This window comes from Aspergillus foveolatus (assembly GCF_047715535.1).
Source record: "Aspergillus foveolatus strain CBS 279.81 unplaced genomic scaffold BDW70scaffold_3, whole genome shotgun sequence".
NCBI classification, from domain to species: domain Eukaryota; kingdom Fungi; phylum Ascomycota; class Eurotiomycetes; order Eurotiales; family Aspergillaceae; genus Aspergillus; species Aspergillus foveolatus.
This window is the reverse complement of record NW_027396067.1, coordinates 624,209-640,525: the sequence shown is the minus strand read 5'-3', so window position 1 is coordinate 640,525 and position 16,317 is coordinate 624,209. Positions and strand designations below refer to the sequence as shown.

Genomic DNA, 16,317 nt, shown 5'->3' with positions numbered 1-16,317 from the left:
TTATTCCCCTCGTCCTTCGTCGTCCTCAGGTAATTATCCTTCTCCTCAGAGCTCATAGCATTTCAGATTCTATCGCGCGACTTGTTCCGCCAGATATAATAACACTTGATGAAGACAGTCATGACCACGTTCCAGGCAACCAGTGCAAGGAGGACCTTGTTTCCTCGTCGGTAGTACGGCTTATCGTCTTCGCGGTAGATCTACATGCAGGTTAGTGGGCTCCTTTGAGTGGAAGGAGAAGTTGGACTTACGTTCGAAGAGATGATCGAACTTGCCTGACAGATCATGTTATACAGGGCACTACCAACCGTCCTTGTGCGGACACTACCCGCGTTGCGAGATGTGAGGCTGACTGTATCGATCTGTTAGCACTGGGTAAAGATATCCCGTCCAAGCGAGGCGACATACCATTGATAGAATGGATATACGGAAACCCGATCAATAGCACTGTAACAGCATACCAGCTCCAGGGACTCGCGGAAGACGGCATCAACTCCAGAGCCAGGAGCAGGGGCAGACACCAGAAAGAATAGAATCCAACCACTGCCATCCGATTGTTGATTCTTTCTGAGACCCACGACCAAAAGACAAGCTGGATTAAGAAGAGCACGTACGCGGGGATGGTCAGCAGATTCGTCTCAAAGGTGTCGAAGCCCAGCGACTTGAGATTGAGCGTTAAATACGCCGTGACCGGGCTCGTGGGGATTAGCATCGTCAGGCTGATGATGTACAGCGGCCAAAGATCGTAGTCTGTCAACGAGGCCCAGAGGAGCTTTAAAGTCAGACCTTGACGGTTGTGCATCCCGCCCTGTACACATCAGTATCGGAGTCAAGTAGAGGTGCTTGGTGAGTATACTTTGCCTGGGTCATCCCTCAGCACCCGGTTGACCATAATCACCTCCTCCCTCGCACTGAACCACCCATCGCGCCCTCGGAACCAGCTCGCCGTCTGTGTCGGTCCCGGAGGAAGATAGAACCACGAGACAAAGCCCACCACCATCGTCAATGCTCCCTCCAACGCAAACAACCACCGCCATCCCTCCCATCCTCCAATAGACCGCATATGCAGGATCCCAAATGCCAAAAAAGCGGCCACGATGTACGTAAAGTGCGAGGCGCAGTAGAAGAAGCCAACCCGCATAGGTAATTCCCGGTTCGTGTAGAAATATGACAGATAGAGCAATGCATCAGGGATGAATCCGCCTTCGACGAGGCCGAGCAGCGCACGGGTTGCATAGAAGCTCTTCTCCCCGGAGATCAGACACTGGAGGATACCGATGAGGCTCCACGTCATCATCTGAATGGGGATCCAGACGTCCGGACCTAGTTTTTTCGAGACCATCTGGGAAGGAACCTCAGCGCAGAGGAAGCACAGGTAGAAGATCATCTGGCCGTAGTTGTATTGGTTCGTCGAGAGGCCCAAGTCGTTGAGCATCCCGTCGCTTAGGGCTTGCGAGATGTTGCCCCGATCCAGTTGCAGGGCGAAGAACATGAGGCACACCCAGGAGCAAATGCGGTAGTCGAGCTGTTGCTCAGTCAGGAAAAAAGGATTCGAGATCCATACCTGGGTTGAAAGAGTACCTTTCTAACCAACTTCTTCTCCTCCTTCTCTGTCCACTCCGCACTGGGATCATACCGGTGGCGCCCTTCATACTCGGGAATCGGCTCGTAGAGCTCTGTTGAACCGCCGCCGACAAAGGCATCGCCTTCCTTGTGTTTAAAAGTCTGCGGAAATTTCTCAGAGATGGATTCCTGGGCCTGCTTAAAGGCTAGAGCTGGCTTCTCCGTCTCTGTCATGGCGAACCTGAAGTCGTCCGTCGAATTGTAGCTGCTTTTGCATCTTGAGTGGAAGCTCACAATTTATTCTTCTTGGGAGATACATTGAATACGTGCAAGTAAATCGAAATGATGCCATAGGTACGCTGGAGTACAATGGCGTGCGATGCCCTAAATACGTGCCATTCGGATCCTGTTTGAGTGCGATCTCCGCGGACTTTGACTGCTTGCCACGCGCAAAAAGACCATGCTATCAAATCTTGGGCAATCAGTCACCGTATGAATATTTGTGGTAATAATTAAAGTGGCTTTGTGAAAGCAATTGTTCAGACAAACATCAAAGTTAAGGGCAGAGAGTTAGGGTTATGCTGTCAACGACCCTTAAATCCCTTACCACCACGTATCTAATTGCCCAAGAATAAACCGCCACGCCAAGCTTGTACTAAGTTAGAAGAAGTTACATAATGATATCTCATGAAGATTATGTGTATATACGCTAGGTAAAGTCCGACCGCCACGCTGGTATAGTAAATGGGCGATGTGCATACTGCTGGCGGCGATCGTGCATAGGAATTGCCGCCCACATGTCGTAGTTTTAGATTGAAGCATTGAGCACATCATCTCCACCCTTGGCGTCAAGTCCAGCACGAACACGGCAGCAGTACTCATAATGGCCGACCCAAGCTTAGCTCTATAGAATCTCCTCAGCATCCGGCCTGCAAGGTGGAACCGGCCAGGTTTCGAGCCTGGGCAGCATATGGACACACCCTTTGTCGAGTTTCCAAACCAGATCAATCATATCGCGCCGTTTCAGGGTACTGCAGGGTTCGACACTGTTCAAGGCGGGGGACCAATTATATACCGGAGTTCGATGTATAGGATTTGATAGACTAAGTACAGGATGGGTAGTGTAACTTTGAAGAACGCTCCGAAACACCGGGCCCAAACCAGCCAACCATGCTATACAGACGATTAGACACCCATAGCGCCAGTAGAATGGATTGCCAGCCAAGAAAAAGAAAGCAAAATAAAACAGAAGAACAAGAAAACGAGAGTAATATCACGTCTGTGACAGAACCTCCTCAACAACCACCTGCAGCAACTTCAACTCATGAAATTTCGCCACACTTTCCAAAACCTTCAGGCGCTTTTCAATATCAGCCCGATTCATTGTCTCTGTCCACTGCCCACTGCACGAGCAATGCTCCATAAACTCGCTGATCTTCAGAGTCCCACACTTCGAGCACTTGAGGTCCTGCGTCTGCCACGCAACGACCATTCCCCAAACCTGACCGATGAGCATCTCCTCCTGCGCGAGGCGGTCATACTCAGTTTGGCAGAAGGGGCAGCGCCATGGTCGTGAAGAGGTAGCGCCGTCGGGGCCAGAGCCAGAGCCAGAACCGGGCTCGGGGAGGACGTCTTCGTCCCGGCAGAGATCGAGGTCTCGGATTAGACAACAGGCGCTGCAAGTGAGTTCGGGGATCTTGAGACTGCTGCCTGGATTTTCGAAGCGTCCTTCTTTGCTGAACTCGCGGACTTCGAAGAGGGCGAGTAATTCACGGCGGAGAAGGCGGGTTTCAAGCGCCGTCGTTTTGGACAGACTGAGGACTTGCATGAGGAGCTTGACGAGTTCAAGGACAGGGTTGCGCTTTTCCTCATTGGGGTCTGTGAGGACGCCCGGAAGGATGGGGAAGACGTAATCGGATGCTAGCTCAGGATGCAATAGTTCTTCGCGCTGACGACGGATGAGACCCGAGATTTGTTTCTTCAGCGGTTTGGAGAATCTATCTGATAGGGCTGCGGAAAGTTCCTCGTTCACTTGGCCGGGTTCCGGTTGCCCGATGGGAATCTGGGTCAAGCGTGGAGTTGATGAGTCGTCACTTTCTGGTCGCTTGAAGCTATGCATGAGTTCGATGTACTCGACAACCCAGTCGTGGAAGATGGTCTGCATCGGCGTAGGTAGAAAGCGGCTAAGCTGCCAGTGCATGACGGTCTCCAGTGGCTGTTCTTCCGTCTCTGCGACTTCCTGACAGCCCTTGCCGCCGTAGTTGTACTCGTCGTACCAGACCAGGTAGTCCCAGTATTCCTTGATATCGAGATCAATAAAGTGGAATGACGGGTTGGCGCGAATTGATTTCAACACGTATTGGCTGTATGCATAGGCGTTGCCTACCTCTGCCTTGGAAGTCTGAAGCAAGAGACGAGTCGGACTGGCGAAGACGACATTGGAACCGACGCGCCTGAATTCGGCCATGAGCTGCTGAAAAGACTTTTTCGACAGCATCCGCACGTATTGGTGCAATGAGCGGTCGTAAAGGCACGACGCTGGGCTCTCTACCCATCGGATCAGGTGTTGCACCATGATATCGGCCATGTTATTTCCTTGACACGCTTCTGACCACCAGTGCTTCACCATTTCGCGTAGCACAACCGCACCGGCTGATGCAAACGCCTTCTCGGAGTAAAGAACTCCAGAGCCGCTACTTTCGGCGGACGGATCAGACGGGGCTAGAAGTGAGTCGGCTCCTTCCGCTTCATTGATGATGGAGGAAGTGAGAATGGTGTTTATTGCGAGGTTGCGGACCTCTAGCTCAACGCAGACAGTAGTATAAGAGCCTGGAACATTGACAGATGGCATGCCAACCCTCTCCAGCGGACCGGTAATGTCATCCTTCTCGTATCCTGCGTGGTCTGGTTTCGCGGTTGAGGACCACCATAGAACAACATTATTCTGTTGGAGCCGCCTGGCGTATGAGATATCAATCAGGAATCGAGGATCATCATTCTCGAGATTGCAGAGCGGAACATCGCCGTATCTGGCGAGCATGGTAAGATGTTGAACCCAGGATGAGAGGTATAGATAGTGCGTCACAAGTCTCTTGGCAATGAAAGACTGCCAACCTAAAGGAGGCAGATTCATGTCCGAAACCTCTGGTTTCACCGAGAGAATCGGGTATTCTCTCAGTATCGGAATATCATGGCAGAGGCGACTTCTTTGTTGTGATTGTATGATCATAATAGCTGGAAGGCTCTCATCATTCCGCAGCTTCTTGATCAGATCGCTTACTTCCAAGTACGCCTTTCTTCTTGTCGTGATTTGAGTGGTTCGGAAATGAATCTTCTCTTGATATTGGAATGCACCCTCTGCCTGATCTCCCTGTCCATGCGACTTGCGAGCAAGAAGTTCCGAGTAGATTTTATCGACGTTGGGAAGACCTTGAACGTCCCTGGCGCGGTTGAGTATAACAATGTGCGCTTCGTTCTTCGTACTCGAGAAGATAGCAAAGATCTGCTTTTCGCCAGATGACACATGATACAGAAAATGATATGCCAGGGGTGAGTCTTGTAGGTACGGTTGTTCTGAGCTTGTACGGCATAATGTTGAAAGATCGAATCCTCGGTCTAATCCATCTCCGAGCACACCTCGCTGTGCTTCATCAAAGGTACATATGCTGCCCAACTTCAAGACTGCTCTGAGGTTTAGAGGAATATTCCTCTCGTAGACCCCCTCAACGCTTGGGTGTTGCAGCAGAACGTGAATCTTATCCGCTTCCCGTAAGAAAGTTTCTTCGGACAAAGTAAGCTTGAACAGATGCACAGAGGGATGTCCGTTTGGTAGCGTATGGTTGACCTTCTCCACCTCACATTCAGGAACTTCCACATCAGGAAGAGAGTCCTGCTTCAGGTTGATATAGACACATCGAGGTACCTTGACTGTAAGAGCATGTATCTTGCGATCAATCAATACAAATGCCCGTACGATTCCAGGTCTAGACGTCTCGGCGAGCTGTAAGACCTGCCATGTACTAATATACAGCAGTTCAGCTTGGTTCCTAAAGAGGTGACTCAGGGAATCTCCTCCCGCGTTTGCCCTTTCACCAAAGAGTTGTCGCCGGCGAAGTCGAGCTTGTTTCTGGATCTTCCATTTCTGCTTCTGGTACTTTAGAAACCCAACATAGTCATCGTCTATGGATGGCATTTTCGCTGGTAGACTGGCAAAGGGATCCAAGGAAGTTTTCGGTTGGTTCTCCGGATGTTTTCGCTTACCAGACGCCTTTTGGGGAGACGAGGATTTCAGCTTTTCCATTGAATTTGCCATTGCTTCATCGAGGTTATCAGCATGTTGAACGCGATGGTCAATTATGTTGGTGGAGATATCAGAGAGCGGATTCTTTTCAGACTTCCCAAACATATCAGTCATCTTGACCTGCTTGAATCTGTCATCCTGCTTGTTAATTCTCCGCTGCAGCCACTCTGGGTGAGCTACCCTAGGGACAGGGTTGCGAATCTTCTGAAGCGCAGCCGGAATCGTGATAAGCTTCTGTACCACTGACCCCAGCCGCTCCAGGTAGTAGTCCCAGTCAATAACGCTTCGAGGGTCCATGTCACCAGGGTCGTCCTTGAGCCATTTTCGTAAAAAGTGCCTCTTGATACTATCCTCGGCGGAGAAGATAGTCACTGGAATAGCTCGCTCTGTGACAGGTGTATTCCTCGGTCTTGCTGAGATAATGTACTTGCAGTTGAGACCCTTGTCCTTGACCATCTGCTCACCCAAGAACTCTGCCAAACGTCGCGCGGTGGTGATTGACGTCGATTTTTGATTTCCGTACTCCTCGAGAGTCTTCGTCATGCTTCGGTTTTCGGAAATAAGCTCAATGAGCTCTTCGTCAGCCAACGTAGCCCCATGCTCATACAGTACGTCCAGCCATCTGTCAGCCACCCGAGCCACTGCGGCATACGTTTCAGCCAGTGTTGTACCTTCGAGAAAAAATTTGAAGATTTGGGTCTGGAAAATCTTGATCAATTTCAGCTCTCCTCGTCGCTTGACCTCGAAACCCTTTAGTTCTGCCAAAGAGCCATCGTCGTTGAAAACAGCATAACGCTTCTTCAAGTTCTTGTCTTCTTCTTTAGAAGTGGGCAGGATCATTGCTCTGTACGGTCCATCGACTTCGAAGAAGATCGAGTTTTCGCTGTGAGTCTCGTACCTAAATGTCGCCGGGTTGGCAAGAGACTGGTACTGATGGTTTGTGTAGCTTCCGTGGACCAAATGATTCAGCATGACACATGGATAGGAAATGCCGAGTTTCTTGCCATTTTTGAGTGTGAAAGAGAAATTCTCAGGGAATGTTCCCGGAAGCATACACCAGATACCATCCGTGTCAAGCTCCAGCGGTCGACCAATACGTTCGACAAGTTCTCTGGCCATTTGAATGATACGAGCACCAGTGAGACAGGTGACACCGGCCATCTCCATAGAATACCATCTAGAGCCCTTCCGCATTACATAACCATAAAAACTGTTCAGGATAACCTTGTGAGCAAGCTGTAGGGAGTCGTACAAAACAATCATCTTCTTCGCCTCTTCAATCTCTGCGGCCGGGGCACCTGATGATTTCAATGACTCAGTTTTTCCCTTCCACACTTTTTGCTTTCCCTTGAAATCGTATCTTCGATCTCGGAAGCTGCGCACAGTGTCCACATAGAATGGGTTTTCTCGTTGGCAAACGATGGCCTCCCGAACCATTGTCTTGCTGTCGTGGATCTTGTGGTAGATTTTCTTGCTGTAATCTTGCAACCGCTTCTTGACGATGGCCGCCTGTTCTTCGGCACTCAACTCAGTAAACGCCCTCATAGGGCTTTTCTTCGTCCTACCCGGGAAGCGCTCGTTTTGAACTGCCTGCCGGATCATGTTGTATTCGTCTCGCTTGGCTGGAAGAAATTCACCTCTCCAGGCCCATGGGAGACGTCTATCACATGTCTTTCCGGGACGGTTGAAATCGCAAGCAGCACAGTTTGACTCTTGGATTAATGAGTCAGGTTGCAATCGATTTGTGATCATAATATTTGGATACATAGATGCGACATCCAGATGGTAGATGAACGGGACCTCATTCCGATGAGGATTTTCCCTGAGGTCGGTCAGGAGTTTGGTGATCTGTCCCTTTACTTCGTCGTAGTTGGTGACGTCGTCCAGAGATTTCTTCTCTTCGACTTCAATGCTGAATTTTAGCGCTGCATCGAGATCCCGGAGCAATTCGTCTACGGCGGTTGGATCAATATTGAAGGGCACGGGAATGTCGCTTCGAAACACCCCAGCCTCAATACTTTCCACGTGTCCGCCGACATATGTCTCAGACTCAAGTAGGTGACCCTCGTAGAAAGCTTCTGGAGGATCTTTATGCTTGTTTGGTAAGACAATATTTCCCTTATATGCCTGAACCATAAGCAGCATTTCACAGAGTGTTCCTGTACCTTTGCGCAGCGTATCATCGGGATTCAGTGGGAGAATCGTGCAGAGGGAGAAAATGAAGGGATGGATGTATTTCATGTACAGATAATACGTAGCGACGGCATCGGAAACAGAGTATTCGGCCAGCGTCTGAGGACGTTCGCTTGCGTAAGGCGTCATGAGTTCCGGATCAAGTTCGTCGGGATCATAACCGAGCTTCGCGACTGTAACAGCCTTCAAACCTCGCGAACCCTGAGGTAAATAACTGTCACGATTAACCCATGCGAAACAGTCCATATGCGCGCAGTGGTCACTCTGGTAGATGTCTTCGCTGTTTTTCCGGAAGCCAATTTCTTTGTACATGTCGATACCAAGGACGCTTGCCCTAGCTTCAACGAATGGCCAGTCGAAGAAGTCACCGTTGTATGTGGCTATCACTGTCGGCTTCGCTTCCTTTATATGCTCAAAAAACCTCTCGATGACGGCCCGCTCGTTCGGCTCGTTGAAAATCATAAACGGACCACTGTATTCAGGTTTGGGAGTGTATTCGAAGTCATCGATATCCTCCGAGACGATTTCCCGGTTCGTGATCAAGAATCCTTGCCCATCAATCATATAGGATATCATCATAATCTGGTCGATGACGGAATCGGGGAATTTGAGCGGGAGCTTTGTGGTCTCAATATCGAAAGCGAGGACGACTGGGTCCGCTCTTGTAAGTCGTTCTTCCAAGCAAGTCAATGAAATAATGCCATGAGTAGCCTCTACCGTATACCATTTTCCTATCCGAATGTCTGGCAGAGAGGTCAGCTGCTGCCTATGTTAAGCAGTGATCGTGCATACCTTTATCAATCGCCACTCTAACATGGTACGGAACATCGTACTCTCGAATATCAATTATAAAATCACTCGCATTAGTGGTGCCATTAGGTCGTGCCTCATTAAGTTCGTCATCAAACAGATCGAATCCAGCGTTTGCGCTAGACAAAGTTAACTTGAGCGGTAGGACAGAAGCACACAGAAGTCTTACCTCGAGATCTCCACATAAGTATCCATCATATTGACATTCTTCCTGTTCTTCTCTGCTAGAGGCAAAAGGGTCTTCCGCACCTCAAGCAGATGGCTCACATTGGCAAAGTCCAACTGAAGAAAAGTCCTCCGATGCCCGAGCAGATGGTTTGGTAACTTGAGATCCTCCTTCACAACCCTTTTGATTTTCTTTATGAGCCCTTCGAACATCCTCCGACACCATTCTTCGACTTCTGCCTCATGGCCCGTCTTTACTGCAATCAGGAAATAAGGGTCGTATTCAACAGTTGCTTTGAAGCTGCCGCCATCGTCTTCGAGAAAATAGTAATCAACACCCGCACGCCCTCCAGGGACATTCGGATCCTCTATTGACGTGCTGTGCATATTGATGAGCCAACCAACTCTCTTTTCGCCGGCTTCAAAGCGCGGAAACCCCAGTGTTTCGTCGATGCTGTTTGCCAACCGAATTGCCTCGAATTTCTCATCTTGGGAGGTTGCTTCTGAGGATCGCAGAGAGGAGAATTCGACGGTTTTCGTTCTCTTAGGGTTAAACGATGCGGCGCCTGACCGGAATTTGTTTCCATACTTGCTCGGTTTTCGCGAAGGCATCGCGATACGCCCCCGGCAGCTGAGGATCACTGCAACACTGGAAACGGAAGTTGGTGAAACATCGATCGGATTATAAGCAGATGAGAAGAGACGGACCCTGTTCGAGACACTTGATTCTCGAAAGAATAGAGCGAGCGATAGGTATTGAGGTCAAGAATCAAGATCTAATGGGTCATGGGCCTCGATTAAGCCCAGCATGCGGAATCCCATCAAAGCGTTCCGCAGCGAGACACACGCGTTCGCGTTCTACTATACGCGTCTCGTGTGATTGGTTGAGAAGGCGTGACCGCCGGAAAAATTACCTGTTTTTAAATCAGTTTCCAAGTATACGGGATAACATGCTTCCGAGATATCATGATCCTTTACTGAAAAAGGTGAACTTGGTATTAGTCCAATGTTCGATAAAAAGTACAATCCACAATGGCAGACGATTCACGGGAACCGACAAAACCTACCCAATCGCCGGATACAACTGAGCAATTATCCGAGCTCCCGCCTAAACCAAAGCCAAAGTATGAGCTTCCGAAGTCGCAAGTCGGGAAATTATGGGAGGCCTTTGGCAACCCGGAGGACCAGGTGAACATGCTACCCACAGCACACGGGAAAAAAGCAAACGATATCTCGGTTACGGAAGCTATGAAATCATTACCTCTGAATAGCGCAACTTCGTTCTACAAAGCACCGTGCGCGCGCGATTCTCTTCTTCTTGGAATTGGTGCTGGCTTCGGTGTGGGCGGGGTGAGGGGTGTTTTGGGAGGTAAGAATATAACTCATGTTTCTACAACTAAAAGAATAAGTTGGGTCTGACATTGATTTATTCAGGTATGCGCTCTATCTGGTCCGCATGTAATTGGGCTGTCGGCGTCTTCGCTATTACGTCTCTCGCAGCACATGAATTCTGCCAGCGACGTCGGATACAAGAATTGGACGGAATGAAACAAGCCGTGGAAATGATGAAGGAGTTGAAAATAAAGAAGCAACGAGAGAAGGAAGAAAAGGCTGCGGAGGCCGCTCGTCTGGCCGAGGAGGAACGGAAACGCAAGAGCTGGACCAATCTAGCAAACTACAAGTTCTGGTAGATTTCTTGCACATGGTTGGAGTCACGGAGTTTGACCCTACTGTATATTATGAAAGGTTGGGATGTACTTTTAATGTATATAAATCCTTGTTTCCCTTAACGCCAACGCCCAATTCACTATTCAAGAATCCGCCCCCATTTCGATGTCTCCGACGAACGCCGCCGTTGTTCGTATAATCTTGCTTTATAATTAAAGATAGCTATACGTTAAAATTGAAAGTATGCCGTTGGAAACGTTGGGTAACAATAGGCTTAGACGTCGAACTTAACCTTCTTCTGTATGCCGCCTGACTGAACTGTCCGCAACTGATCCATGCTGTTGGCAACCCGTCGCTCTCTGCGCCTCTCGCGCGCTTCTCTTGCTTCTCGACTCTTCCATTCTGCAACTTGCTTCTTTCTTTTCTGCGATCGAGCCCAAGCAATTGCCGCAGTAGGCTTAAAGCCTATACCGTTGATACCGTAGCCGTCATCGTCAGGATCGGTCGGATTGTGACCGGTTATCTCGGAGTCGCTCCAAGCAAGCAAGTCCTCGATCTTAGCGCCGGGTGGTGTTGACGATCTGCCTGGACTGCGCACTTTGGCAGATGCGGGAGCGCTATTCGTCTTTTGGGGGCTTATAGAGTGTTGCCTCGGAGTGTTCACGGGCGTTTCTAAATTTTTAGGAGACTCGGCGCGTGCGGCCAAAGTTGGAGAGGGAGCACGGTCATTTAGAGGTGGAGAAAGGGGCTTCGCGGCCTCAGAGGAGTCCGAGTCGGGCATGTCATGAAAGCCATGAAGATTCGGATTCTGGAGAAGGTCTTTTGCCTGCAGAAGAGGTTTAAAGGCTGGTTGGTGGAGACTGCGATCGGGGAGCTGGTGGTGGAAATCGCCCCGTATTGCCAGTCCAGCTAGGCGGCTAGCCACCACGGCTCCAGGGCTATACCTTCCCTGGTCGTCCCAGTCTCGGACTCTGGCTTCCTGAGGGCTAACGATGGGTGGACTAGATTCTGGTGGAGTGGAGTACACACGATCCTCTGAAGCTTCCGACGATGCTCTTTCGAGAAATGAGGTGCTTGTAAGTAATGATAATTTCGATGCCATCATCGTCGCGGGGGCTGAGATTGGATGAGGGGCATAGACGATGAGCAGCCTGCTGTTTGAGCGTAAACCTCAGCTCCTACGAGCGTCTTGCAGTGATAATTAGCAAGGGCATCCTTAGAAGAGAGAGTAAAGGAGGAAGACAAGTGTTCGTGCCATTGTGAATGCAGTGAATGGTGAGGAAGGCACGGTTAGCTGGGAAGTCTCCCTTAAAGGTGAGGGGATGGCCGCTTTCCCGCCGGAAAAGGATCCAGGCATTCAGCAGGTCCGGCAGGACAAAAATAGAAGGTTCAAAAAGAGATATTCTGTAACTAGATATCCAAGTTTTGGATGGCGTAGTGCCTCAACCACATAATTTACAGAAATAAAGCCCGTCAGATCATGAAGGAGCAACTGAAACAAAAAACGAAATCACCAAAGCAGAGAAATGAAGCAACCTTACAACGCCGCGAGAAGACGCCCTCCCGTTTCAAGAAATAGTGGGTTTAAACCTTCTTCTTTTTCTTGGATGGCTCTGCATCATTGTCGTGCTTTCGCTTCTTCTTTTCCGACTCGCCGCCCTCAGACTTGCGCTTCTTCTTCTTCTCCTCCTTCTCGCCCTTGTCTTTCTTTTCCTTCTTTTCCTTCTTCTCCTTCTTGTCTTTCTTCTCAACATCGGCATCCTTCATCTCGGCGTCGCTGCCGTCGCCATCAACGTCCATGCTGGCCAAAACAGCATCCATAGCATTTTTCTGATACCGGTTAGTTCCCTATTCAGGGTATAGATGTAGATTAAGGTGAACATACCATGGCAACCTCGTTCTTAGTAGGAGCGGCACCGGTCGCGTAGAATTCGAGACGTTCCTCAACCTGCTTCTTGAGGGCATCACCGTACTTCGTTGTCGGGGTGTCGCTGAAGTTGTCAATGCGGGAAGCAATGGAACACTTGTTGGCCAAGAAGCGCGAGATGCGACCCTTGTTCTTAGGACCAGCCCTGCCGATGAAGGAAGAGTGGTACAGAAGACCGTACTTAGGAGTGTTACCCTTGGTCTTCAAGGCTCGGAAAAGAGCCTTCTCGGCACCCAAAATCTGGACAGTGGAGGCAGGATATTTGGAGAGGTTTGTCAAGCTTCCAGCGTGGGAGATCAGGCGAGCGCCGACGATGTCTCCGATAAGAGCAGCAAGGTTGGGGGCCACCACATTCATCTTGGAGACCAGGTAGGAGTGGAGGGACTTGCGGTACTTGGAAAGGCTGACGACCCGTTGGGCGAATGAGATGACGTTCTCCATGTCAGATTCTGAGATATCCTGGCCCATACTGCGCTTGGCGGCGTCGATGATGCTCTGGGCAACACCCTCATCGTCCTCAACAAGGGCGGCAATGTCATGCAGGCTCTCGTCAGTCAGGGTCTTCTTGTCCTTAATAAACAGGGCGAGCTGGGCGTAACGCTGGTTGTCCGACACAATCTTGATGAGCTCGGGGAAGTGCCAAGAGTACCACTCGCGGACTCTCATGGAGAAGGTGTTGATGGCCTTGTCGAGCTGATCAAGGATAGCGATGGCTTGAATGATGTGGTTGTCGTCGCGCTGAACCGAGAACTTGACCTTTGCACGCGAGTACGCGTGACCGAGACCGAGTTGTGCAGTATCCATATCGCCCTCCCGCAATTGCTTCAGCAACTTACTAGCATGCAGCCTGACTCCACGGAGCATATCTTGGACGACCTCGCTGGTGTCACCGGTCTCGCAGTCGACGAAAGAAAAGGCGGACTTGATGCTGGTAGCCAAATTCCTATCCGCGAGTCCCAGCACAATGTTCTTTTTCTTGCTCGGTTTGGGCAAATTCATTTCGAGGAAAGAGATCAGCGTCTCAGAAGCGACGCCTTCTGAGATATCGTTGATTTCGCTCAGAGCCTGCTTGTTGTTCCTACGTTGGGTCAGTCGCGGACCGCACACAAGCCAAGGGCCATAGAGCATACTCAAAAGGCAAGAAACTGGCAAGCTGGACCATCTTGCCAAATTTTGCCAAATCGTTCACACCCTCCTGAACTTCCTTCAGGTTGTGTCCCACAGCATCTCCCTTGTGGGCGACCTTGAAGAGCGAGTAACCCATAGGGCCCTCGAAAAGAAGATAGTCTGCCATCGCGAATGGGCGGAAATCTGAGTACTTTATTATATAGCACTTCCAATTTTTGTAGATCAATCCCCTTCGACTTTGGCGGAACTTTTGAGGCTATGAACCTGCTGTCGGCCGGTGTGGGAATTGACAAAAGTGCCTGGAAGGTAGATTTGTCGAGTCGAGCCGCCGGAGCTCTTTTTTTTTCACAGCCGGCGCGCTAGTAAGAATCCCGAATGTGGGCTTTTTGCCAAAACCACGGTCTCACCGCATTCAACGGGAACCACTACTACAGGTTGCGGCTACACACTCGCAGCACCAAGCGCCTTTTCTTTCCGTTTCGGTTCTTTTGGTCCTTGATTGTCTCCTGGATATATCTGCTCGCTATTTACTTCTTCTGCAGATATGTCGGCAACGCAGCTGCTGAACCCCAAGGCGGAGTCGAGGGTATGGAGAAATGCCCCTCAATAATTGTGCAGAGACTAACAAGCTACAGCGGAGAGCGGAGGCTTTGAAGGTGAACATCAACGCTGGTGAAGGCCTTCAAGATGTTCTGAAATCAAACCTTGGTCCCTCGGGGACTCTGAAGATGTACGTATCAAGCTCATATTTCCGGGTTTGCAAAGCTTAAGCTAACTAATAGTTAGGCTGGTAGACGGTGCTGGTGGTGTACGAATTATCCATGCCACTGAAACGACAACAATGTCTAACAGTGCACAAACAGATTAAGTTGACCAAGGATGGAAACGTGTTGTTACGCGAAATGGTAAGTTGATTTCCAGCCAGCAAGATGTGGACGGGCTAGCTAACAATCGCAGCAAATTCAAAACCCCACCGCCGTAAGACTTACCTTCAATTTTTGGAGATGGTATCCTGTATTGACTGTCAAAGGTCATGATTGCTCGGGCTGCGACTGCTCAAGATGATATCACAGGTGATGGAACGACGTCGGTTGTGTTGTTGGTTGGAGAACTTCTTAGGCAGGCGGATCGTCACATTTCAGAAGGATTGCACCCCCGAGTTATTACCGATGGTTATGAGATCGCAAAGAATGAAGCTCTGAAGGTGAGGAAAGCTAAACATCGCCCTGACCAGCGCTAAGTAGTTTGATATACAGTTCCTCGATAAGTTCAAGATCGAACGGGCGATTGATCGCGAACTTCTTCTTTCCGTCGCTAGAACCTCGCTCAGCACGAAGCTGAACAGCGCCCTCGCCGAGAAGCTTACTCCCGATATTGTTGATGCCGTTCTTGCGATCCACCGAGCTCCGGAAAAGCCAGACCTGCACATGGTTGAGATCATGACCATGCAACACCGCACTTCTTCCGATACACAGCTTATCCGTGGTCTTGCACTGGACCATGGTGCCAGACACCCGGATATGCCGAAGCGCGTCGAGAACGCCTTTATTCTTACCCTTAATGTCAGTCTCGAGTACGAAAAGTCAGAGATCAACTCTGGGTTCTACTATTCATCGGCCGAGCAAAGGGATAAGCTGGTGGAAAGTGAGCGTAAATTCGTGGATGCGAAACTACAGAAGATTGTCGAACTTAAGAAGCAGGTCTGTGGCGATGACCCCAAGAAGGGCTTCGTTGTTATCAACCAGAAGGGAATTGATCCCCTGAGTTTGGACGTCCTGGTGAAGAACGGAATCTTGGCTCTTCGGAGAGCTAAGCGGAGGAACATGGAGCGTCTCCAGCTGATTTGCGGGGGTACCGCCCAAAACAGTGTAGAAGATCTCAGCCCTGAAGTTCTTGGATGGGCCGGCCTTGTTTATGAGCACCAGCTCGGTGAAGAGAAATACACCTTTGTGGAGGAGGTCAAGGACCCCAAGTCTGTCACTATCCTTATCAAGGGTCCCAACGGACACACCATTGCACAGGTCAAGGATGCGGTACGGGATGGTCTTCGATCAGTGTACAATACCATCGTCGATGGCTGTGTCATTCCTGGAGCGGGAGCCTTCCAGGTCGCCTGCCATGCTCATCTAACATCGGACAGCTTCCGCAAATCCGTTAAGGGGAAAGCCAGGTGGGGTGTCGAGGCATTCGCTGACGCTCTTCTGGTTATCCCCAAGACTTTGGCGGATAATTCTGGACACGACATCCAGGACTCTCTGGCCTTATTGCAGGAGGAACAGGCAGACGGCAACGTTGTCGGCCTCGACCTCACCACCGGTGAACCTATGGATCCTGCGCAGGAGGGCGTGTTTGACTCGTTCCGCGTTCTGCGGAACTGCATCGCTTCCAGTACAGGTATCGCCTCGAACCTACTTCTCTGTGACGAGCTTTTGAAAGCCAGGCAGATGGGTAAACAAGGTGGACCCGGCGGCATGGAGTAAGGATTCCAGATACAAAATATAGATGCCAGAATCATACCATTCGGGAGTTGTTCTTAGTCAGCTTCTGCCTAAAATGTACTTGA

At 50.0% G+C, this 16,317-nt stretch overlaps 6 protein-coding genes across 6 annotated transcripts; 2 read left to right on the top strand and 4 right to left on the bottom strand.

The window, feature by feature from the left end:
* Nucleotides 1-62: 62 nt before the first annotated feature.
* Nucleotides 63-1,797, bottom strand: BDW70DRAFT_155949 (major facilitator superfamily domain-containing protein; the record flags this gene model as incomplete). Its single annotated transcript, XM_073740122.1, has 5 exons — nucleotides 63-200; nucleotides 252-352; nucleotides 409-808; nucleotides 857-1,525; nucleotides 1,582-1,797. The coding sequence occupies 5 exons, from the start codon at nucleotides 1,795-1,797 to the stop codon at nucleotides 63-65; spliced, it is 1,524 nt and encodes a 507-aa protein (XP_073600272.1).
* Nucleotides 1,798-2,836: 1,039 nt separating this feature from the next.
* On the bottom strand, nucleotides 2,837-9,643 carry BDW70DRAFT_155948 (DNA polymerase epsilon catalytic subunit POL2; the record flags this gene model as incomplete). The annotated part of the gene is made up of 3 exons (XM_073740121.1): nucleotides 2,837-8,799; nucleotides 8,849-8,985; nucleotides 9,036-9,643. 3 exons carry the CDS (start codon nucleotides 9,641-9,643, stop codon nucleotides 2,837-2,839), a joined length of 6,708 nt encoding a protein of 2,235 aa, XP_073600271.1.
* A 420-nt stretch (nucleotides 9,644-10,063) lies between these two features.
* BDW70DRAFT_155947 (uncharacterized protein) lies at nucleotides 10,064-10,722 on the top strand (the record flags this gene model as incomplete). Its single annotated transcript, XM_073740120.1, has 2 exons — nucleotides 10,064-10,400; nucleotides 10,466-10,722. 2 exons carry the CDS (start codon nucleotides 10,064-10,066, stop codon nucleotides 10,720-10,722), a joined length of 594 nt encoding a protein of 197 aa, XP_073600270.1.
* Nucleotides 10,723-10,855: 133 nt separating this feature from the next.
* BDW70DRAFT_127777 (uncharacterized protein) lies at nucleotides 10,856-11,950 on the bottom strand. Its single transcript, XM_073735321.1, has one exon. It carries the CDS (start codon nucleotides 11,802-11,804, stop codon nucleotides 10,974-10,976), a length of 831 nt encoding a protein of 276 aa, XP_073600269.1. The 5' UTR covers nucleotides 11,805-11,950; the 3' UTR covers nucleotides 10,856-10,973.
* Nucleotides 11,951-12,090: 140 nt separating this feature from the next.
* Nucleotides 12,091-14,060, bottom strand: sik1 (snoRNP complex protein NOP56). Its single transcript, XM_073735320.1, has 3 exons — nucleotides 13,757-14,060; nucleotides 12,585-13,704; nucleotides 12,091-12,529 (listed from the first exon to the last, which is right to left on the bottom strand). The coding sequence occupies exons 1-3, from the start codon at nucleotides 13,918-13,920 to the stop codon at nucleotides 12,284-12,286; spliced, it is 1,530 nt and encodes a 509-aa protein (XP_073600268.1). The 5' UTR covers nucleotides 13,921-14,060; the 3' UTR covers nucleotides 12,091-12,283.
* Nucleotides 14,061-14,194: 134 nt separating this feature from the next.
* BDW70DRAFT_127774 (chaperonin-containing T-complex subunit CCT6) lies at nucleotides 14,195-16,316 on the top strand. Its single transcript, XM_073735319.1, has 7 exons — nucleotides 14,195-14,340; nucleotides 14,390-14,484; nucleotides 14,541-14,562; nucleotides 14,618-14,659; nucleotides 14,712-14,732; nucleotides 14,785-14,958; nucleotides 15,011-16,316. The coding sequence occupies exons 1-7, from the start codon at nucleotides 14,299-14,301 to the stop codon at nucleotides 16,232-16,234; spliced, it is 1,620 nt and encodes a 539-aa protein (XP_073600267.1). The 5' UTR covers nucleotides 14,195-14,298; the 3' UTR covers nucleotides 16,235-16,316.
* Nucleotide 16,317: the final 1 nt, after the last annotated feature.

What these genes read in the sequence shown, in the direction of transcription:
- BDW70DRAFT_127777 (XM_073735321.1), bottom strand. Translation starts at nt 11,804, where the DNA reads ATGATGGCATCGAAATTATCATTACTTACAAGCACCTCATTTCTCGAA.
- sik1 (XM_073735320.1), bottom strand. Translation starts at nt 13,920, where the DNA reads ATGGCAGACTATCTTCTTTTCGAGGGCCCTATGGGTTACTCGCTCTTC. An exon ending in GCCAGTTTCTTGCCTTTTGA is followed by an intron (nt 13,705 to 13,756) that starts GTATGCTCTATG and finishes GACCCAACGTAG; the next exon opens with GAACAACAAGCAGGCTCTGA. An exon ending in CTAAGAACGAGGTTGCCATG is followed by an intron (nt 12,530 to 12,584) that starts GTATGTTCACCT and finishes AACCGGTATCAG; the next exon opens with AAAAATGCTATGGATGCTGT.
- BDW70DRAFT_127774 (XM_073735319.1), top strand. Translation starts at nt 14,299, where the DNA reads ATGTCGGCAACGCAGCTGCTGAACCCCAAGGCGGAGTCGAGG. An exon ending in TGGTAGACGGTGCTGGTGGT is followed by an intron (nt 14,563 to 14,617) that starts GTACGAATTATC and finishes GTGCACAAACAG; the next exon opens with ATTAAGTTGACCAAGGATGG. An exon ending in AAATTCAAAACCCCACCGCC is followed by an intron (nt 14,733 to 14,784) that starts GTAAGACTTACC and finishes TGACTGTCAAAG; the next exon opens with GTCATGATTGCTCGGGCTGC.